The 21,357-nt window shown below is 41.7% G+C and overlaps 1 protein-coding gene across 1 annotated transcript in view; it reads right to left on the minus strand.

Annotated features, from left to right (window-relative positions):
- Nucleotides 1-3,169: 3,169 nt before the first annotated feature.
- Nucleotides 3,170-21,357, minus strand: part of LOC121585001 (polypeptide N-acetylgalactosaminyltransferase 9-like) — an 88,327-nt gene continuing 70,139 nt past the window's right edge. The window contains exons 9-11 of the mRNA XM_041901299.2: nucleotides 19,579-19,674; nucleotides 5,367-5,534; nucleotides 3,170-4,886 (exon numbers count right to left, since the gene is read on the minus strand). Coding sequence (XP_041757233.1) covers nucleotides 4,740-4,886; nucleotides 5,367-5,534; nucleotides 19,579-19,674 — 411 coding nt within the window. The 3' untranslated portion in view covers nucleotides 3,170-4,739. The remainder of the gene's footprint in view (nucleotides 4,887-5,366; nucleotides 5,535-19,578; nucleotides 19,675-21,357) is intronic.

Raw genomic sequence — 21,357 nt, forward strand, 5'->3', positions numbered from 1 at the left:
TCTGGTCTGATGAACCAAAAATAGAATTGTTTGGCCATAATAACCATTGTTATGTTTGGAGAAAAAAGGGGGAGCTTGCAAGCCGAAGAACACCATCCCAACCGTGAAGCACGGGGGTGGCAGCATCATGCTGTGAGAGTGCTTTGCTGCAGGAGGGACTGGTGCACTTCACAAAATAGATGGCATCATGAGGAAGGAAAATTATGTGGCTATATTGAAGCAACATCTCAAGACATCAGTCAGGAAGTTAAAGCTTGGTCGCAAATGGGTCTTCCAAATGGACAATGACCCCAAGCATAATTCCAAAGTTGTGGCAAAATGGCTTAAGGACAACAAAGTCAAGGTATTGGAGTGGCCATCACAAAGCCCTGACCTCAATCCTATAGAAAATGTGTGGGCAGAACTGAAAAAGCGTGTGCGAGGAAGGAGGCCTACAAACCTGACTCAGTTACACCAGTTCTGTCAGAAGGAATGGGCCAAAAGTCACCCAACTTATTGTGGGAAGCTTGTGGAAGGCTACCCGAAACGTTTGACCCAAGTTAAACAATTTAAAGGCAATGCTACCAAATACTAATTGAGTGTATGTAAACTTCTGACCCACTGGGAATGTGATGAAATAAATAAAAGCTGAAATAAATCATTCTCTCTACTATTATTCTGACATTTCACATTCTTAAAATAAAGTGGTGATCCTAACTGACCTAAGACAGGGAATTTTTACTAGGATTAAATGTCAGGAATTGTGGAAAAACTGAGTTTAAATGTATTTGGCTAAGGTGAATGTAAACTTCCGACTTCAACGGTATATGTTTTCAAAAAATATATATGGGGGATTGGAAGTGATGCAGACAATTACATTGATGGAAGTTAAAATCTATCTGCAATATTAAAGCTCATCTACCCCCTTTTTTTTTAAGACAAAAAAACAGACACATCGCAACATCAACTGTTCAGATGAGACTGCGTGCAAATTGCTGCAAAGAAACCACTACTAAAGGACACCAATAATAATAAGAAGAGACTTGCTTGGGCCAAGAAACACGAGGAATGGACATTAGACCGGTGGAAATCTGTCCTTTGGTCTGATGATTCCAAATTTGAGATTTTTGGTTCCAACCAAGTAGGTGAATGGATGATCTCCGCATGTGTGGTTCCCACCGTGAAGCATGGAGGAGGTGGTGTGATGGTGTGGGGGTGCTTTGCTGGTGACACTGTCAGTGATTTATTTAGAATTCAAGGCACACTTAATCATTATGGCTACCACAGCATTCTGCAGCGATACGCCATCCCATCTGATTTGCACTTAGTGGGACTCTCATTTGTTTTTCAAAAGGACAATTACCCAAAACACACCTCCAGGCTGTGTAAGGGCTATTTGACCAAGAAGGAGAGCGATAAAGTGCTGCATCAGATGACCTGGCCTCAACAATCACCCGACAACCCAATTGAGATGGTTTGGGATGAGTTGGACCACAGAGTGAAGGAAAAGGAGCCAACAAGTGCTCAGCATATGTGGGAACTCCTTCAAGACTGTTGGAAATGTATTCCAGGTGAAGCTGGTTGATAGAATGCCTACTCATTCAAGGGCAAAGCTGTCATGAAGGCAAAGGGTGGCTACTTTGAAGAACATAAAATATAAAATAAATTTTATTTGTTTAACACTTGTTTGGTTTCTACATGATTCCATATGTGTTATTTCATAGTTTTGATGTCTTCACTATTATTCTACAATGTAGAAAATAGTAAGGATAGTGTTTGATCACTATCAAACACATCAGCAAGTCACCACTCAATTATGGGCTTAGGGGCCAAGTGTTCTTTCAACATAACATTGGCGACGTGTTGTCTTCTGTAAAGTCTGAGGCTCTACCATCCATATCGGACATGTCTATTTCTTCTCTTGAGATAACATTGTGATGGCAACGTTTGGGCATTGCTAAGGATGTAGCTGTAGTAGTTTACTGATAAAAACGTCTCTGTAGTTGATGACTGCTGACGGTATTGTACAAAAACTCATGCTGTAGAAGTTTAAGAAAGAACGTTCTCTCTTCCATTGATTGGTAAAAGAATAACAAAATTGTGATCTATAATACATGTATATACTGTAGCTATGCAGATTTTAAGTCGTTACACAAATGTCAGGGTAGGATTCAATTTATTTCAAAAAGCTAAAATGTTTTAACGTGCTGTCCATGTATTACTGTATTTAGTTTTAGTGTATTGGTGCCCAGAAAGATGTGCATTTTGGTTAGGCCAGATTGAGACAGTAAAAGATGGGGAATATTGGATGGGGAAATGATCATTTTATCTCAGGGGGCTCATAAACATTAACATTAATATGTTAGACGCGACCTATTCAAATTCACCATAAAGTTACCTCTGACAAATAGTCAGGAATTGCACAGAGTGTTTCTGGAACTGAACTATTATTCTTAATTAATTAAGAGTTAAGATACAACGGAATAGATAATGGATGGATTATAATGAATGTTTTGGGGCTTTCAATTGTAGACCAATGGTATATTTTATTTATTTTACATATCTTCAAAGTATCCTATATCTACAGCATACATTGGGCTTATGTTTATTTTGAACCCTCATTAAACTACATGCTTCAGTGCTCTCGTCTTTCTTGTACATCCCAGTAATTGCCATCAATGTTTCTGTAGAATAATTATCTGATTGCAGTAACGAGCTGCCTACGTATATGTGATCAGACAATGGAACACAGTTTATAGGCAAACAGTTTGCAATGTTCCAAAAACCAAGTCTCTCAGAATCTCACAGCAGTGCGACTGACTGTATTTCTCAATGGTTCCTATGAGATTCTGTGTGACTCACCCTTCCCCCTTCATTTGTCAGAGAGTGCTCCCTTCGTCTGTCTGAATAATGAAGTCACCTCTCCCTGTTGGCTGGGACCCAGGCATAAAAATACTATTGTCAGCATGACAATGAGAAACTACCAGGTCCCCTTCCCATGAGAGCTATGTGTCCTTGTCCACCTGCACCTCTCGCCCCCACACCGCTCCCCTTTCTACCACCCCTCTGCCACCCGGCTCATCACTCACTGTCACACTATCTGTCTATCCGGCATGTGAACGAGAATGAAACGTGTAATGCATACCCTGTCGGTCCGCTTTGGTCTCTGCTAGGAGGAGCACAATAGCTTTTGTCTCATATTCAACCGTTTAATAGTAATCCACTAGATGATATTCAAGGACATTTCTTGCAAGTAACATTCAACAGCTTAAAAAATATCATCCCTTTGTCAAGAAAATGTTATGGGCACACGTGTCACAGCAATCGCAATCGCAATTCCCTACATTTTGACCATTCAGTAGAAATAAATGAAAGACACAAAATATGAGCACCAAAAAGGTTTAGAGAGAGTTATTTATCTTCAAAGATGTGAACTTTTTGGCTGGGCATCAGAAAATACAGTGGGGAAGGAGTTTCTTGCTGAGCGTAATAAATTGGAACACTTCCAGTACTTTGTGAAGACCTGTTATCCTGTAGGTGGGTTTTAACGATTAGAGTGTTGCGAGGCCAGAATCCAGTAGAAGGCTGTAAGTGGAAACACAACAAAGGCAGGTAAGTGGGCTTACGCTGTCAAAGTCAAACAACCACCCGCATCTGGCTTTACATCTGTAAAAATAGGCCCTGGCTTCCATGTAACATGCAGTGAACATCATTATGGGTAAGGAACATCTTTAGAAATCTTGAAATGTTCCAATATGTACACTGCCTGGCTCTGTACACAATGGTTTAGAATATAGAATTCTTGAATTAATGCAGTTTTTTTAACATACTCAGTGGTTCACCATAAAAACATTTTATTATCCTAACTGTTCTTGGAGGACTGATACCAATTTCTATTTTACAATATATTACTATTATTTAGACATCTTTACATTGGTTTATATATTAATTACTTGAAAACAATTTGTACATGCTTGTGGAATTGACATTCCCTTGTCAGATGAAGCATAAGGATGTAAAAAGGCACGTTATTGCTCTGATAATTAGTGGCAAGCAATACAGTCAAAAGTAAAAGATAAAATAATATAATTTTTTTATTTGTGAGAACAGTAGTTGCTTTGCATTCTTATCTGTTCATCGGGAAGATGAACAGCTTTTTGAATCGTATTAAATATCTTATCAGGATAGTGAAATGTCCAAAGAAATTATCCAAATGATAGCCTGAAGTAATTACACGTTGATATGGCGACTGGTAAGCAATTTCATCTTTTGATCTGCTCAAAGGAATCAACAAAATTACTCGCTGCAACCTGCAAAGATTCCTGGGATTGGCTTTATACCAAAAACACAATACTTGTCATTGTCAGTGTTGAACCACATTGGGAGTTTCATTCAAGTGTCTTATTATTCCTTTTGTACATGTAGGTGGATGTTCTGTATGAAATGTAGAGTATTTCAAACAGTACTGTATAGCTCACTGTAAGCCTATGGTATGGTCTCCACATTTGACCCCCAGCTCAGTGGAACACATACTGTATATTGATCATATTCTTCTGAATATTCAGCAGTTGAAAGCTCTTTGCCCTAAGGGGAGGGCTCAGTGCACACAGTCCATAGAATAATCCACACACTGTGAACTCCTCATCTCATCAGTCCCAGGGCCTATATCAATCTCATATGAAATGCTCTCTGACTGTCTGTCCATGGGTTTGTCTTCCAAGACTGAAATTATATTATTTTCTCAGAGGTAATGTCTTGCCTCAATGCCTCGGATGCTTTATCCAGTTCCGAATCATCCACTTTTGACCAGAACACCTTTGCACCACCAGTCGAAGGCCAAAGTTGGCATCTTTCAACATCTCCACCTCAAGGCACCGTCCAGTGTCCCTGCTGATGATTGGACCATTCTGCAAAACAAGACGCAAAAGGATCCTATCAAAAACACTGGTATTGAAAAAGAACACATTGTTCCAAATAACTTTGTGTAACCTCAAATCACTCTCTATATTCCTGATGGTAGGTATTATGTTTAAATAGTGTTACTATTACCGACTCAATACAGGCACACTTCAAAGTAGAAACCACATTGCTATTCCTTGTATTCCTTCGGCCATGTGACAGTTGTGAATGCAAATGCACTGAATGAAAGTGGTATTTTGCTATGACTCAGTGGGATTTTGCATACTCTTCTACAGTGAAGGGACCTTTACCAGCAGCAACCACATTTCATCTCACATTTAACTCAAGGCTCATACTATTATAGAGAACAATTTATTTACCTCAATAGGTATGTATTACATGACTCAGTTATTTTGAAGAAGCCAGAGGCTCTTTTCAGAAACATTGATCAATTATTGTATTTGAATCAATTTGTGTTTTGTTTTTACCTGTGTAAAATCCCACAGCCTCTGCGAAACCCGCGAAACAGAGTCACATTTTTTCAAACTGGGCGTGCGCTCTCTTCCATCGTCAATAAGACATTTTGTATCGGGCAGGAAGGTGGTCGACCCTAGGGGTCCTAACTGCAACAGGCCCTCTGTTGAGTAACGGGCAAGCTGAAAAACAGAGATGAACATAAGGCAGTTAATTTGATTATAGCAAAAATAATCATGGATCCAAAATGCTGTACATTTTAGTAAATGCTGCAAATAAAATTGGCAAGTAGTGCACCAGAAGGTATTTTCATCATCCAACTCTAAGATATCGAAATCTATGGAGCTGCTAAGTCTATTAGCTATGTTACTGTCCTAGGACATTATAATACAGACAGAGGCATAGTTTATTAATGCTAAAGATTTTTTCAACCAGACATAATCCCTGGTCATTCAATCCAGTACAAGAAAGGGTGTGTGTCTGTGTGTCGTATCTGTTACTTAAGGATACAGTAGAAATAAAATACATTATTAATTTCACTGATCCTCTCACAGAAATGAGATGACAAAGATAGGGGGGTCTTCAATACAGCCCAACTTGACACATTGTGATATTCTGTTCTTCCCCTTTGTTCCCCAGTCATCCAGGTAAGAGGGGGTGTTGTAACGGAGGTAACTGTATGAACCAGAACAAGAGGAGGTCAGAGTCGATCAATGTAACGGAATGCTTTTGAACCCATACTGTTGATGACCCGGCATAAATTTACATTATGTGAGCCTTGCATCTGAATGAATGGCTGCTGCTGCAGGTTGATATTTTCTGTTACCACTCCCTTCAACTAAATACTCAGAGCTGGATAAACAATATACCAGCCAGCTCATGTGGGGACAGTAGGCTGTACTGTAGCTCTGACTGAAGGTGACAGAGTGCTCTTTGTACAGAGTGCTGCACTTATAGAGATAAAGAGACACCAATTTGGAACACATGAAAAATTTGGAATGGGTTCACCACTTACTTGTCCAGACTTTTCAGCTTTTACTACCTTGGGCCTGGTGAAAGTCCTGTGGCTGATTGCCTTTTCACTATTTCTATTGAAATACCAAGAGAGTGTTTCAAATACTAAGAAAGATTAAACAAATATTTTGCATGCTGAAAACAAGTGTCCAATGAAGATCCTGGAGCAGTAACGTTAATATTTTTCTGTGTCTAGGGCTGTTAAGGTGATCATATTACCGGCAGTCACGAATCATGACCAGTCAAATTCCACCTGACAGTTGAGTCACAACTACTGTAGGCTTCTCCAAAACTGCGCTCTGATGCCGCTGATGGTCATTAGTAGCCTACCAAACTTGCTAATAGAAAGTCGCTAATGGCCTGGTACTCAGCGCTCTATTGTCCCTCTAATCACTCTGACATCAATGCAAATAGTATAGAATATAAAATCAAAAACTTCATCAGAGCCCTGGTATTAAGAGTCTGAGCGGAATAGGATCACCTGTTGCGCAGCGAGATCCAGCTCCTCATAGCTGGTTGATGCATGGAATCAAATGTGTTCCTATGAGCCCATGTTGCGCAACATACAGTGGGGAGAACAAGTATTTGATACACTGCTGATTTTGCAGGTTTTCCTACTTACAAAGCATGTAGAGGTCTGTCATTTTTATCATAGGTACACTTCAACTGTGAGAGACGGAATCTAAAACTAAAATCCAGAAAATCACATTGTATGATTTTTAAGTAATTAATTTGCATTTTATTGCATGACATAAGTATTTGATCACCTACCAACCAAGAATTCCGGCTCTCACAGACCTGTTAGTTTTTCTTTAAGAAGCCCTCCTGTTCTCCACTCATTACCTGTATTAACTGCACCTGTTTGAACTCGTTACCTGTATAAAAGACACCTGTCCACACACTCAATCAAACAGACTCCAACCTCTCCACAATGGCCAAGACCAGAGAGCTGTGTAAGGACATCAGGGATAAAATTGTAGACCTGCACAAGGCTTGGATGGGTTACAGGACAATAGGCAAGCAGCTTAGTGAGAAGGCAACAACTGTTGGCGCAATTATTAGAAAATGGAAGAAGTTCAAGATGACGGTCAATCACCCTCGGTCTGGGGCTCCATGCGAGATCTCACCTCGTGGGGCATCAATGATCATGAGGAAGGTGAGGGATCTGCCCAGAACTACACTGCAGGACCTGGTCAATGACCTGAAGAGAGCTGGGACCACAGTCTCAAAGAAAACCATTAGTAACACACTACGCCGTCATGGATTAAAATCCTGCAGCGCACGCAAGGTCCCCCTGCTCAAGCCAGCGCATGTCCAGGCCCGTCTGAAGTTTGCCAATGACCATCTGGATGATCCAGAGGAGGAATGGGAGAAGGTCATGTGGTCTGATGAGACAAAAATATAGCTTTTTGTTCTAAACTCCACTCGCCGTGTTTGGAGGAAGAAGAAGGATGAGTACAACCCCAAGAACACCATCCCAACCGTGAAGCATGGAGGTGGAAACGTCATTCTTTGGGGATGCTTTTCTGCAAAGGGGACAGGACGACTGCACCGTATTGAGGGGAGGATGGATGGGGCCATGTATCGCGAGATCTTGGCCAACAACCTCCTTCCCTCAGTAAGAGCATTGAAGATGGGTCGTGGCTGGGTCTTCCAGCATGACAACGACCCGAAACACACAACCAGGGCAACTAAGGAGTGGCTCCGTAAGAAGCATATCAAGGTCCTGGAGTGGCCTAGCCAGTCTACAGACCTGAACCCAATAGAAAATCTTTGGAGGGAGCTGAAAGTCCGTATTGCCCAGCGACAGCCCCGAAACCTGAAGGATCTGGAGAAGGTCTGTATGGAGGAGTGGGCCAAAATACCTGCTGCAGTGTGTGCAAACCTGGTCAAGACCTACAGGAAACGTATGATCTCTGTAACTGCAAACAAAGGTTTCTGTACCAAATATTAAGTTCTGCTTTTCCGATGTATCAAATACTTATGTCATGCAATAAAATGCAATGTGATTTTCTGGATTTTTGTTTTAGATTCCATCTCTCACAGTTGAAGTGTACCTATGATAAAAATTACAGACCTCTACATGCTTTGTAAGTAGGAAAACCTGCAAAATCGGCAGTGTATCAAATACTTGTTCTCCCCACTGTATATTGCCTATGCTATGCAATTCCGTGAGAAAACAGTTTTGATGGCCTTTATTAAAAAGAGGAGGATCCCATCAGCTTTCTATAGGCTACGCCTACTAATAGCCTATTGAGCACATTACTTCGCTTTACAACCGTAGTAGCCTACCTGGCTGGCATGAAAATGAACAGCTGGAAAAGCATCCTCCATTAGTTATTCAAGTGCATGTATTTTTTCCCTCTGCCCCTGTTCTGACAGTTGCATGATAATGGCTCATTCTACAGTAAATCAAAACTACTTTCACACATATATTATTAAGTACATGTAAAGACAAGATTAAATTGAGAAGCGTCTAATGGGTGAGAATATTATCACTTGTGAATGATGCCCAGCGTGTGCAGAAATATGTGTTTCTTACGAGCCCAGTCAATGCGCAATCGCGTGTGAAAACAGTTTTGACTTGCCACTATTTAAAAGAGGATCCCAGCTTTCTCGTGCTGTTACAGTATATTTATTGCTCAATTCTTAAAATTAAGCACATTAATCCGCTTTACAACCGGTGTAACCTACCCGGCATATTAAAAACGTAACCACAGGAAGCGCTTCCTCCATTCGCTATTCGAGTGCAGGCTACGTTTTTGTTTTGTGGGCCATTCTAAATAAAACAAATTTTCACACATGTATTAGTAGGCTATATGTAAAGACCAGATTAAATAGAAAATAGTCTGATGGGTGAGAATATCATCAAGTGCTTGTCAAATTGTGAATGAGAGACTGATATGATGACCAATGGTGACTTTAAGTAAGCATTTCAAGGTAAGGTCTACCTACACCTGTTGTATTCAGCGCATGTGACAAATACAATTTGAATTGATTTGATGAAGTCTGTGCAGCCTGCACAAGAAACAGAGCAGAGCACATGCCTTTCATGCAACTTTTTTCAAACCATCATCAGAGTCGCATCATGTAGCTTTAGAATGTACTAGAAATCAAAACATATAGGCTAAGGTTTGTATCACAACTAAAGTTGCATAAATAACTCATACAGAAAGTATGAACACCCTTTTACTTTTTCCACGTTGTTGTGTTACAGCCTGAATTTAATATTGATTCAATTAAGATTTTGTGACACACAATACCCCATAATGTCAAAGTGGAATTATGTTTTTAGACATTTTTACAAATGTATAAAAAATGAAACGTTGAAATGTCTTGAGTCAATAAGTACTCAACCCCTTTGTTATTGTGAGCCTAAATCAATTCAGGAGTGAAAATGTACTTAACAACTCACATAATAAGTTGCATGGACTCACTCTGTGTGCAATAATAGTGTTTAACATTATTTTTGAATGACTAGCTCATCTCTGTACCCCACATACAATTATCTGTAAGGTCCCTCAGTCGAGCAGTGAATTTCAAATACAGATTCAACCACAAAGACCAGGGAGGTTTTCCAATGGCTAGTAAAGAAGGGCACCTATTGGTAGATGGGTAAAAATAAAAAAGCAGACATTGAATATCCCTTTGAGCATGGTATTAATTACACTTTGGATGGTGTATCAATACACCCAGTCACTACAAAGATAAAGGTGTCCTTCCTAACACTGTTACCGGAGAGGAAGGAAACCGCTCAGGGATTTCACCATGAGGTCAATGGTGACTTTAAAACTGTTACAGAGTTTAATGGCTGTGATAGGAGAAAACTGAGGATGGATCAACAACATTGTAGTTACTCCACAATATTAACCTAAATGACAGTGAAAACAAGGACGCCTGTACAAAATACAAATTTTCTAAAACATGCATCCTGTTTGCAATAAGGCACTAAAGTAAAACTGCAAAAAATGTGGCAAAGAAATTAACTTAATGTCCTGAATATAAAGTGCTATGTTTGCGCCAAATCCAACACAACACATCACTGAGTACCACTGTTCATATTATCAAGCATGGTTGGTGGCTGCATAATGTTATGGGTATCTTTGTCATCGGCAAGGACAAAGGTTTTAGGATAAAAGGAAACAGAATAGAGCTAAGCACAGACAAAATCCTAGAGGAAAACCTGGTTCAGTTTGCTTTCCAACAGACACTGGGAGACAAATTCACCTTTCAGTGGGAAAATAACCTAAACACAAGGCCAAATACACAATTTAATTGCTTACCAAGATGACATTGAATGTTCCTGTATGGCCTAGTTACAGTTTTGACTGAAATTGAAAATATATGGCAAGACTTGAAAATGGCTGTCTAGCAATGATCAACAACCAACTTGACAGAGATTGAAGAATTTAAAAAAGAATAATTAATTGATAATGCCCGAGAAGCTGGTGTTTGGAGGATATATTGGCACGGGTGTTGTCAGGCCCGAGACTAAGTACTTTAGTTCTGTATCTATGGACGCGACCCAGTTGTTCGTTCTAAATGTTCTATTGCCATACTGGTTGGAAATGTTCTTATCCCTTGCTTGCTAGCTAGCAAACTACGGCTAACTTACAGTCACGTCAAACAGTGCAGCCAGAATAACAGCAAAGTAGCTGCATCTGCATTTGTTTAAGCTGTTTTCTAGTGACATTTATTTGGATACATCCATAATAATGAGCTAATGATGCGCGATTTCGCCTGGCATAGAAAATGTGCTCGTCAGGACACTGTTGTTCAGAGGAGCTAAGTTAGCCAACAACACAGCTAACACAATCACTTCAAACTGAAGCTGGAAAGACTGCAAACTAGCTGCATTTCGTTTCGTTTTACCTGTTTTCTATTGACATTTATTTGTATATATCCATAAAAATTATGCCAGCTGATTCATGTTTTCGACTGGCTGAGAAAAGCTGTCTGCCTGTCTGTCTTGTCCCGACTCCCAACATGTTCATTACAATGGGACAGCTGGAGATCGAATTTCAATATTGAAACAATGTGGCAAATGTTGGAAAGACAGACAGCAAGGTTTATACAAATCTCCGCTGTTGAAAACCAAATGCTAGTCTAAAAGAAAATTGGAGATCATGTCTAGATGCTTTTTATAGTGGAGATCAAGTTTATAAATTGCCTGGCTGGGCTGATGAGACAGTGGATTGTGCAGTGAGATGGAACAGAGTAAATAGGCATTTCAACATCATAGTTTTAGCCGGTGGTAACTTGTGGAATAGACTCCGGCTGGAATGCGGTTTTAACCAATCAGCATCCAGGATTAGACCCACCCATTGTATAATGTGCAAATATTGTAATATATAATAATAATAATATTAATAATATTGTACAACCCAGGTGTGCAAAGCCCTTAGAGACTTATTCAGAAAGACTCACAGCTGTAATCACAGCCAAAGGTGATTCTAATATTTATTGACTCAGGGGTGTGAATACTTATGTAAATGAGATATTTCTGTTTTTAATTTTCAATAAATTTGCAAACATTTCTAAACACACTTTGCCGTTTTGGGGTATTGTGTGTAAATGGGGTGAGAAAAAATATATTTAATCCATTTTGAAGTCAGGCTGTAACACAACAAAATGTGGAATAAGTCAAGGGGTATGAATACTTTCTAAAGGCACTGTTGGAGGACCTGTTTCATATTATCACTTTGTTAACCACTTAACACAGAATAGCTGCATGTGCATACTCCCTCAGAAATCGTTTGGAGAAAATATCCTTTCTATTTTATTCAGCTACGTTCAATTGTGCTCTTCTTACTATAAAATAATGCCACAGGAATTATAAGCACATTTTATCTGCTAAATTTACTAGTGTAGCCATATGGCATAGCCAGATCAGGGCCTAACAAAAGGACGACTCAGAATATGCTTTTTTGTTCTTCTGAAATAGGCTACATTTTCTTCATATTATTTTGTTTCTTTAGACCTGCCTAAAATAATGGATTTATTGTGATGGTGTAGGTTATATTAAATTGATTTAGTGTGGTCCTCTGTAGCTCAGCTGGTAGAGCACGGCGCTTGTAACGCCAGGGTAGTGGGTTCGATCCCCGGGACCACCCATACACAAAAATGTATGCACGCATGACTGTAAGTCGCTTTGGATAAAAGCGTCTGCTAAATGGCATTAAAAAAATATATATATATATTTAGTATACTTTTTTAAATGTTGATGTTTCAAAGGTCCGCATCACTGCCCGGAGATGCTAAACGTGTTTATGTTATTAACGGTCAATTACCATGAGAACGGTAGTTATTTGCTTGACAGTTACCGTCTGACAAAATGTCATGACCGCCACAGCCCTATTTGTATCACAAAGTGATAGCTGTTTTTCCATTCTGTATTAATCACTATAACCCTGTTTGAACATGGGTTCCTGCCTGGCAGCAAGGCGAATAGATCTTAAACGATTAAGTGATTTAATTTGTCATTCATTAATTTCACTCTTGTTTTTTCTTCTTTCAAATGACCTCAAACTGACTTTCCATCCTGGTGTTTAGGGGTTGTGTAATGTGTAGTAACTGGCGTCATAAACTGATTTATCAGTAGTGGAAATGAGAACTGTATACAGTCCAGCAATATAATCCCTGTTAAGCCTTTATTTCCTAATGCAGTTAAAATCTGACTATAACAAATAATTAGCCACTATAAGGAAATAATTCTGCCAAGCCAATCAATCTGTTTTCAAAATATTAGAGCCTGATGCTCAATTACTTGGCGCAGTAAAGTTTGGGAGGGAGCCTCTTTGGGTCAGGCTAATCATGAGTTAACTAATTGGCTCATTAACACTAGGCTGGGGTACAGTACAGTAAATATGATGTTTGTGTGTTATTGTATAGGAGGAAGTATTTCAGAGGGAGACTTCTTGCTATTGTAATCTCTACCACGGAGCTGCAATGTGCCTCTCTGAGATTGCTGTACTGTATGCCACATGCCTTAAAGGGCAATTCCACCACTTTTCGACCTCATATTCAATATATCCAGCACCAAACCAGTGTCTACATATGTGAAAACAACGCGTTTCTCTGACCTGTGGTTAAAAAGATAAGAAGAAAGGTCCTAAAAAATGCTTCTCTGTGACATCATAGGATCAGTTTAAAAGTACAAAAAAACGGTGATTTTCCAAACCTGCATCGAGTTTCTAGCTAAAGGGAGAGTATTTTCTTGCTCCCAACGTCACCACAAATCTCACAGTGATGTTTGATGATGTCACGGGTCAGTGCTGATAGATTAGTGCTTTTTGAGGTTGGTAGTTTAGTGGTTAAGAGCGTTGTGCCAGTAACCAAAAGGTCGCTGGTTCTAATCCCCGAGCCGACTAGGTGAAAAATCTGTCGATGTGCCCTTGAGCAAGGCACTTAACCCTAATTGCTCCTGTAAGTCGCTCTGTATAAGAGCGTCTGCTAAATGACTAAAATGTAAATATAAATGTTTGGATTCGACTAGAAAAATGTATCAATGTTTTCGGTTTCGATACTTTTTTTAGACATTAAATGCACTATGCATTTTGTTGATAGAATGATGTTACAAGACAGAATAAAACAATTAATAAAAGTCACATGATGGTAGTGAATGGCCATTACTGCTTATCACTTATTAACCATAATTTATTCACAGAACTTTACTTTAATAAAATATTTCAGATTTTGTGTATATTACATTTGTTTTAGGCCTATCATCCCATTTCTATAGAGCTGCTGCCTATGCTGTCTGACAAAATCACTATTTGAGTAGTTCTTCAAAGTAAATAGGGCATATTTTTATGACTGCTGAATACCAACTATCAATCACTTAGATAATGTATTTCCAGGTAGAGATACCTTGCGAAACAACTGCTCTCTATCCCTCTTGATCGCGCGTTCTTCTGTCTCTTCTCTCTGGCACCGTGTCTGCCCCACACAGACCAGACAAGTAGACTATGATTATTGTCATTGTAGTTAATTACCACATTTTCGGGACACTAAACTATGTCGAATATTGGCCTATTGGAATCTACAACTCCCTATTACATCACACAGTTTGGGGTTGATGTGCTGTTTTCACATATGTAGACACTGGTATTGTGCTGGAGATAATGAAATTAGTTAGACAAGTGGTGGAATTGCCCTTTAAAAGGAGCCATGCAGGCTTTCCGTGGTTGCTATGATGCCTGGTGGTCGCCTAGGCAGACAGCTCTGTACATACTGTACATATTTTAATAGTTTTAGGTGTTTTTTGACAGAATCTTAAAAAAAAAAATTGTTAGCTAATTACGTTTTATTGTATACATATTGATCCACGCCAGTGCAAGACTGGCAAGTCAGTTATTTTACCAACTGAACTGGGAAGCTAGCTATGTTTTTACTTGAAACAACAAGAGATGGCAGAGGCTTGGAGACTGTTGAAGATGGCATAGGATCACTCAAGTCTTTCCCCAATGGTTTATTCCAAAGTGGACTATACCTTTTGATTATAGTGAGCTTCATGCACTCTAAGCTTAGTGGCTGCATGGCTTCACGCAGGTGGATGCTACATGTTTTTCTGAGGAATTCACGAAGGTGTCTACGACTGGAGATGGCAAAAGGTGACCTGACTTCTGACCATCGTTTCCACCCCACTCAACCCTTCATCTGAGCCACAACCCTTCATCTGGGCCTCAGTCGGAAGAGACGTGGACGGCGTGGGTGAGAAAGGTGCGTATGGAGAGCAGATCGGAGACAGGATGTGACCTGTTGGACTTGCACCTGCCTCTGTTGATGACCATGGTAGGTATTCCACCCAGAACTGTCAATAGGCTAACTGAAATGTTTTGTTTTGTTGTTTTAAGAGGGTCTTTGAGATTATTATTATTATTATTATTATTATTATTATTATTATTATTATTATTATTGTTACATGTATGGCCCAGGTAGGAAGGCCCACCATACAGTACAGTATCCCTGGACTGAACACATTATCTCCTTATGGGGGCTGAGCAGCAGCGGGAGACCTGCGTGTGATGTGAAACACCCTGTTTGTTTCCAAAATGGCACCCTATTCCCTATGGGAATGGCACCCTATGCCATTTGGGACGCAGCCCCTGACTACTACAGATCCCTTGGCTGGGGACGTAAAAGGCCTCTTAGCATACATACGCCGAGCAACATACGCCGTCCACTACTCTATGTACACCACACATAGCTGGGATTCCTGCTGGTATGAGCCAGGGGGTTGAGTGGGGTGACACTGGCCCTGGAATCCCCATCCTCTGCTATTCCCTATATTAGGATTAGCCCAAATGGACAAGGTGAGCCATTGTCATCCTGGGTTTAAACCTCCTTACAAGAGGCGTGGGGGAAACAGAGAGACTAATAAAGATTTATTCCGCACAATTACATTTTTCATACATAATAGGAAAGGTTCAGTAAAATCAAAACGGCTCCAAAAATGGAATTGGATCCTGTGTAGTATCTTAGTAATATAGTTATTTGTTTATTTCCTCTGAGGGTAGGATTAAAGACTCAGTGTATCTTTACTGGACTGCACTGAGCTCTCTCCGGAGGATAGAAGGACAAAAGAGCCAGCCAACACTGCAAATATTTTATATTCAGAATGCGACTGATAATAAATATGTCACTCCGCATCCGGAGGGGGAAAAATGAGCCATTAATAATATTTGCATGATTGCATGCGTACAAAAATAGTCGCAAAGACCCTTTGGCCCACGCACACACAGGTCAGCACCTAGTGAACATTTTATGATGGAACTACCAGGGAGGCCATTGATTAGAATATTAGAACAAACAAATGAGAAAGCAAAAATCTATCGGCTTATGAATTATATTGAAATAAATTATAAACCCAACATGCAACAATTTCAATGATTTTACTAAGTTACAGTTCATATAAGGAAATCAGTCCATTGAAATACATGTATTAAGCCCTAATCTATGGATTCCACATGACTAGGCAGCCAATCAGAATTAGTTTATCCCCAGAAAAGGGCTTTATTACAGACAGAAATACTCCTCAGTTTCATCAGCTGTCCGGGTGGCTGGTCTCAGATGATCCTGCAGGTGAAGAAGCCGGATGTGGAGGTCTTGGGCTGGTGTGGTTACACGTGGTTTGCAGTTGTGAGGCCATTTTGATGTATTGCCAAATACACTAAAACCACGTTGGAAGTTGCTTATGGTAGAGAAATTAACATTAAATTCTCTGGCAACAGCTCTGGTGGACATTCCTGCAGTCAGCATGCAAATTGCACGCTCCCTCAAAACTTACACAGGCATTGTGTTGTGTGACAAAATTGGCATCATATTGTCTCCAGCACAAGGTGCATCTGTGTAATGATCATGCTTTTTAATCAGCTTCTTGATATGCAACACCTGTCAGGTGGATGGATTATCTTGGCAAAGGAAAAATGCTCACTAACAGGGATGTAAACAAATTTGTCCACAAAATTTGAGAGAAATAAGCTTTTTGTGCGTATGGAAAATTTCTAGGATATTTTATTTCAGCTCATGAAACATGGGACCAAAATGTTACATGTTGCGTTTATATTTTTGTTCATTATACTTCTCCTGCCTCCGCCAGCTTCTTCTTCGTGGCCAAAAAAGATGGAGGACTGAGGCCGTGCATTGACTACCGGGGGCTGAATGCAGTCACCACCAAGTACCGGTACCCCCTCCCTCTGGTTCCGTCGGCCATCAAGCAGCTGCGAGGGGCCCGGTACTTTACCAAGTTGGACCTGAGGAGTGCCTACAACCTGATCCGAATCCGGGAAGGAGATGAGTGGAAGACGGCATTCAGCACTACCTCAGGCCACTATGAATACTGCGTCATGCCCTACGACCTCGCCATCGCACCTTCCGTGTTCCAGTCCTTCGTCAATGACGTGTTCCGAGACATGCTGAGTAGACAGGTGGTGGTGTACATCGACGATATCCTGATCTACTCGGCTACGTTCGAGGAGCACGTCAGGGACGTCCGAGCGGCCCTTCTCCGCCTCCGGGAACACAACCTGTTGGTGAAGGGGGATAAATGCGAATTTCACCAACAGGCCATCTCCTTCCTGGGATACAGGATCAGCCCTCAGGGGGTGTTCATGGAAAGAGCGAAGACAGACGCCGTCAGGTCTTGGCCAGTCCCCACCACCATCAAGGGCCTACAGAGCTTCCTGGGCTTCGCAAATTTCTACCGGCGTTTCATCAGGTCCTTCAGCTCCATAGCCGCCCCGCTCACCTCTCTCCTTAAGGGTGGGCCTCAGAAGCTGACCTGGAACCCTGAGGCTGACGCTGACTTCAAGAGGCTTAAGGAGAGGTTCTCCACAGCACCCCTCATAAAACACACAGATCCAGCTCGTACTTTCATCCTGGAGGTGGACACATCTGAGGAGGGCATGGGTGGGGTCCTCTCCCAGCGGCAAGGTAAGCCAGAGATATCCCTGTGCCTTTTTCACAAAAAAGCTTACCCACGCAGAGAGGAACTATGGAGTTGGAGACAGGGAGCTGTTGGCGGTGGTCCTCGTTCTGGAGGAATGGAGACACTGGCTGGAGGGCGCAGTCCATCCATTCCGGAATCTCACTGACCACCGGTATTTGGAGCACATACGGGCAGTGAAATGGATGAACTCTCGTCAAGCCAGGTGGGCCCAATTTTTTACTCGCTTTTCAGCTATTTCCCGTTATATCAACTCCTGTTCCGCATGTGCCCAAATGAAGACACCTCGGAAGGCAAACTAGTTCCTCTCCCAGTGCCTCAGCGACCTTGGTCACACCTGTCCATAGACTTTGTCACCGACCTCCCATGTTCTGACGGCTTCACCACAGTCCTGGTGGTCGTAGATCGGTTCTCCAAATCGTGCCATTTTTTGCCACTAACTGGTCTTCCTTCTGCTCTCCAGGTCGCTGAGGTCCTGTTCCAACAGTTCTTTCAGCATTATGGACTTCCGGAGGACATCGTCTCGGACCGTGGCCCACAATTCACCTCCCGAGTGTGGAAGGCTTTCCTGGAGAAGATCGGGGCCACGGCCAGCCTCACTTCCGGGTATAGGCCTCAGTTGAATGGGCAGGTGGAGCGCATGAACGAGGAGCTGGGGAGGTTTCTTCGTTGCCACTGTCAGGACCGGCAGGGTGAGTGGGCGAGGTTTCTTCCCTGGGCAGAATATGCCCAGAACCCCATCGTTCACTCCTCCACGGGGCTCACTCCCTTCCAGTGCGTCCTGGGGTACCAGCCGGCCTTGGCCCCTTGGACACCCAGCCAGACCGATGTGCCCGCTGTCGACGAGTGGTTCCACAGGGCCAGACACCGCCCATGTCCATCTCCAGAGGGCCATTCGTCGGCAGAAAGACCAAGCCGACCGCCACAGCAGTGAGGCCCATATATTCCAGCCTGGTGATCGTGTCTGGCTGTCCACAAAAAACATCTCTCTCCGCCTGCCCTTCAAGAAACTGAGCCCCCGGTTTGTGGGGCCGTTTAAGGTCCTCAGGCGGATAAATGAGGTATCGTACCGGCTGCTCCTTCCCTACCTGCTGGACTCCAGGTTCCGTGGGGGATGGCTCCATTACCTGGTGGACTGGGAGGGGCATAGTCCTGAGGAGAGGAGCTGGGTTCCGGCTGGGGATGTTCTGGACCCCAACCTAATTCGGGACTTCCACCGTCGCCGCCCTGACCGGCCCGCACTTCATCCTCGGGGTCGTCCTTCTGGCTGGTGACGTCCTGTGGCGGGAGCCGCGCGTCCGGGGGATGTACTGTCACGTCTCCTCCCGTTGCTCCCCTCCGGCGTTCTGATTCGCCGGTCTACTGAGCCACCTGTCTGAGCTCACCACCTCGGCAACACCGGAATGGAAACCCAACGCACCCTAATCACCTCCAGCGCACCTGCACCTCATCATCTCATTACCACCCCTATATAGCCCTGGACTGTTCAGTGTTGTGTTGTGTGTGTGTGATTGTTAGTGTCATGTCGTGTACTCGCTCTTTGTTGTTCTCTTGCTCAGTGTTAAGTAAACCTTTACATTGTTGATTCCTGCGTCTGCGTCCTACCTCTTCATATCCTCAGTACTCGTCACAACTGTAAGAATAATGCTTAAATACTTAAATTATTTAGTAAAGAAAGAAGGTATCTTCATGTTCAACCAACCAAAATTGTAAACAGAGTCTTTACATTACTTGTAAATATACAAAAGAGAGTGAAATCTGCTAACCTGTGAGGACATCCCGTGGCAGGGGTAGAGGATGGCTTTGTCATCGTCCTCTGATCCCTGGTCCAGACAGTAGCCACTGGCCTTACTGTTCCTGACCTGCAACACACCAAACAACACATACATTTTACTGATTCTGACCTGCAAGACAGCAAACAACACAGACACTTTACTGTTCCTGTCCTGCAACACACCAAACAACACAGAAACTTTACTGTTCCTGACCTGCAACACACCAAACAACACTGACACTTTACTGTTCCTGACCTGCAACACACCAAACAATACATCAACTTTATTGTTCCTGACCTGCAACACACCAAACAGACACTTTACTGTTCCTTACAACACACCAAACAACACAGATACTTTACTCTTCCTGACCTGCAATACACCAAATAACACAGACACTTTACTGTTCCTTACAACACACCAAACAACACAGATACTTTACTGTTCCTGACCTGCAATACACCAAATAACACAGACACTTTACTGTTCCTGACCTGCAACACATCAAACAACAGATAATTTACTGTTCTTAACCTGCAACAGACCAAAGAACACAGACACTTTAATGTTCCTGAACTGCAACATACCAAACAACACAGATACTTTACTGTTCCTGACCTACAATACACCAAAAAATAGACACTTTACTGTTCCTGACTTGCAACACACCAAACAACATACTCTACAGTGATGAGAGATTCCATTTTAACGCCAGGATGTTTTGGACCCCTTTAAAACAGTGTGTTTGAGCTAAAGACTTCTGTGTTGTACCATTGGATTAGTCTATTTATTCTGCATCCGTAGATACCAACCATTAGTCTGTGTTTGTGAGACAAGGGCGGATCCCGAAGGGACCCGGAGTCAGGTCTTTTTACAAAAACATATGTAGAGTCTGAATAGTTTGAGCTATAAATTTTAAAAAGCTATCTCATGGATACGCACATGTAACATGTTGTGCTCTATGATGCTGACAAGCATTAGAAGGTAAGGGGTTCATCTACATAGAAAATCATAGGAAATCCCAGGACATAGTGTATATAATACTGTAATAAGCTCACATAGTTGCTGTCACAAACTCCAAACTCCACACAGTTGTCACTGAATAGTTGGATATTAATTTCCCAGTGAGCAAACAAATTAATTTGTATCAGGTTTTTGCTTTGCCGGACCTTATTATTATTTTTACATTTCTCAATAAAATTCACGAATGCAACTGTTTATGTCAAATTGTTTTGTGTTCTAATTATATTTAGCCTCACTTCACAGTGAGGCTAAATATAAGGGCTGAACATGCAGCTAAATGAAAGTCAGATTAATGAAAAGCCAATTTTTGCTGGGGTCTCGGGACTGTTAGGCTTAATCTAAGATAAAGTAAGCAAAAGAAACCTCTCCAATCTCCTAGATTCCTAGTCCTGATGGTAGTGTGGTTAAGTGTGTTTTTAAGACTATGTGATTTTAATGTGTATCACTTTATTTCCACCTTGTGAATGTAACCGGTGTGAAATGACTAGCTAGTTAGCGGTGCGTGCTAGTAGCGTTTCAATCAGTGACATCAATCACTCTGAGATCTTGAAGTAGTTGTTTCCCTTGCTCTGCAAGCGCTGCAGCTTTTGTGGAGCGTTAGGTAACGATGCTTTGTGGGCGGCAGTTGTTGATGTATTCAGAGGGTCCCTGGTTCGAGCCCAGGTTGGGGTGAGGAGAAGTAATACTGTTACATGAAGAGATCTATCATGTTGTGTTGTCTGGTTAAAGTTTTAATGTTTATTAGTC

This window comes from Coregonus clupeaformis, chromosome 16, assembly GCF_020615455.1.
Source record: "Coregonus clupeaformis isolate EN_2021a chromosome 16, ASM2061545v1, whole genome shotgun sequence".
Taxonomy (NCBI): Eukaryota; Metazoa; Chordata; class Actinopteri; order Salmoniformes; family Salmonidae; genus Coregonus; species Coregonus clupeaformis.